We start from the raw sequence: 2,491 nt of genomic DNA, 5'->3' as shown, positions 1-2,491 counted from the left end.
ACGATGCGAGGAGTCATGAGCATGAAGGGCCGTCGTTGATCAGTGGATTAGACTGCCGTGCACAGGTGAGGCCTCATAATCAGCCTTACATGGGCCATAGATGCGGACACGGCAGTTACGATAAACAGTCGAGATGAGGGACAACGACCATCGTTATCAGGGTGGGCGTTGTATCTCTAATGGGAATGATACCACTGCGTTGGTAATTTACCTGCAGCTAAATCATGCCGACGGGTTATTTATGCATATCGGAGAGAAAGGATCATTCACAGAAATGGTCATTGTATCGCCATTGCAATTGTACTTAATGGAAGCTGAGCTCCAAGGGAAAATGCGTTGTGACGACGTTTGTTGAAAAAATGATCTCATTTGTTGAATCTGAGGAGTGTAAAGCAAAAACGTCAATGATTGATTTTTCTGGGTGGAATTTGCGTTAGATATTCTGCAGAAGCTGTTTTATTATTAATCAATACCGAAGAACGCCAAAATATGCTAAAGTGGGATCTCGCGCTTGATCTTGTTAAAAACCAAACAACAAAATGCGAATCGATGATAGTCTGTGGCCTCGAAATTTTGCTCACCTGTACAAAATGCTATGAGCAACATGCCACCGGAAGATGCAAATGGATTAGACAAACTCTTCGTGAAAGTCGCAACTTCGGAAAACCTCTAGTTTTGGCAAATTAATTTGGGTATACTGCTACTGAGCGATGTTTTAGGTTTTAGGTAAAATCGGCCAGCTGGACTGCGTCAACTCTGCTGCTTTAAAAAATCTATTGTTGGGGTTCCCCATTTTTCGTAATTTGAATTTTCTTGACATCTGTCAGACAAGATACCTCTTGTTTTGCCCCCGCATTTTGTTTTGGCACACCGTCTTCGAAGATTAAAGTCTACATCGAGTAATTCGCAACCGGCTATTTGCACACCGAAATTGATTTTGCCGAAACTATTGGGGGTTTCGATGTTGTGCTTCTAATGACGAGTTAGTGTAATCCATTTGCACTTTCCAGTGGCATGTCGCACGTAGCAATTTGTTTAAGTGAGCGGAAGTTCAAGGTCACAGACCATCACTGGTTTGCAATTTCTTGCCGGTTTACGCGACATAGAACAAAAAATCGCACTTTAGATTGCCTCGCACTGCTCGGAATTAACAAATGGGGTGATTTTTTCGGCGAACCTGTTTCCAACACATTTTCATGATGAATCTCATATTCCATTAAGCGCAATAAGGCTAGACATATCTCTACTCGTTTTCACTCATCTGGAATACTTGTTGCAAATGCTGGGCCCGCGTCTATGCACAACGTTGATAATAAGACTGCACCCATGCACAGTAACATAATCCGATGTCCAATGACGGTCTTTCATACTTTTAACTATATGCGATGCCGTTCTTCTTCGCTACCTATAGTAAACATCAGTCCAACATATATGCGGATTGGTAAAAACAAGGCCTAAACTATGTGTGATAGGCTAATCTGACGACCTGTACTCGAAGTCACCTAACTTGGCTTTTTATCGTACCTTTTGATTCCCTGTCCTTGTGCAGCGTTGATTATGCGCGGTAATCGAATCCATCCCAATCTGTCATACTCATACTTACGCGGTGTCGCTGATGTTTGTTACTAATTATAAAAACCAGGCCAGTATTTATACCGACCGATGAATTCAATGGCTCAGCTATGCATACTAACGTAATCTAACGTCAAACATCATACTCATAACTGTACGCAATATTGCCCACCTTAGATACTCTTTGTGATTCCTAGGCCGGTGTTTATATACTACGTTGATTATTAGGCCTTAGCTAAGCAACGGCAAACGACGGCCTAGTATACTCACAACTGTGGTCGACGTCACCTACGGTGGCTACCTATAGTAACTGCCAGGCTCATACACCTGGTGGAGGCTGACCATAACGCCCCAGCAAAACAGTAGACTAACCCAACGATCAGCGGCGGTCATCACCAGTCAGACAGCAATCAGAAATAATACAACTTCGAATGCACAGCTGCACATCCCAGGCCAACAACGTCTAAAATGTCTTCCGTTGTGGCTCTGTCCACAAACCGGAGTATGTCACTGCAGTGGTGGCACGGCACTGTCATACACAATTTGATAGCACGCTCCCAACTATTCACTTCCTTCTCTTCATTGTACCCTCTCGACCGCTCCTTATATTACCTGCAACAATGAGCTGTCACTCACCTCGTTTACTTATCGTGACTGCTATGCGTGTCGCTGGTTATGAGACCCTACCTATGCACGGCAACCTAATACAATGGTCAACGACGCTGCTTCATAAACATAACTCCACGCGCTGATAATGCGCCCGCCATGAATTAACGAAAAAAGCATTGGCGAATTGCATTTTTATTCATCAGCATTGCTGGTACAACCGTAATTGGCAGTTGCTCCAGTTTCCATTTTCTGAGGACCAAATTCACGGGACAAGGATTATGAAACGGAAAATGCACAGGCGATTATGCTT

At 43.6% G+C, this 2,491-nt stretch overlaps 1 protein-coding gene across 1 annotated transcript in view; it reads right to left on the bottom strand.

The window, feature by feature from the left end:
- Nucleotides 1–1,982: 1,982 nt before the first annotated feature.
- Nucleotides 1,983–2,491, bottom strand: part of T265_07859 (hypothetical protein) — a gene marked incomplete at both ends in the record, with an annotated part of 5,856 nt that continues 5,347 nt past the window's right edge. Inside the window, one exon of the mRNA XM_009173499.1 lies at nucleotides 1,983–2,174. Coding sequence (XP_009171763.1) covers nucleotides 1,983–2,174 — 192 coding nt within the window. The remainder of the gene's footprint in view (nucleotides 2,175–2,491) is intronic.

Source organism: Opisthorchis viverrini (genome assembly GCF_000715545.1).
Source record: "Opisthorchis viverrini unplaced genomic scaffold opera_v5_190, whole genome shotgun sequence".
NCBI lineage: Eukaryota > Metazoa > Platyhelminthes > Trematoda > Opisthorchiida > Opisthorchiidae > Opisthorchis > Opisthorchis viverrini.
Note: the sequence above shows the minus strand (reverse complement) of the source record. Positions and strands in the feature narration are given on the sequence as shown.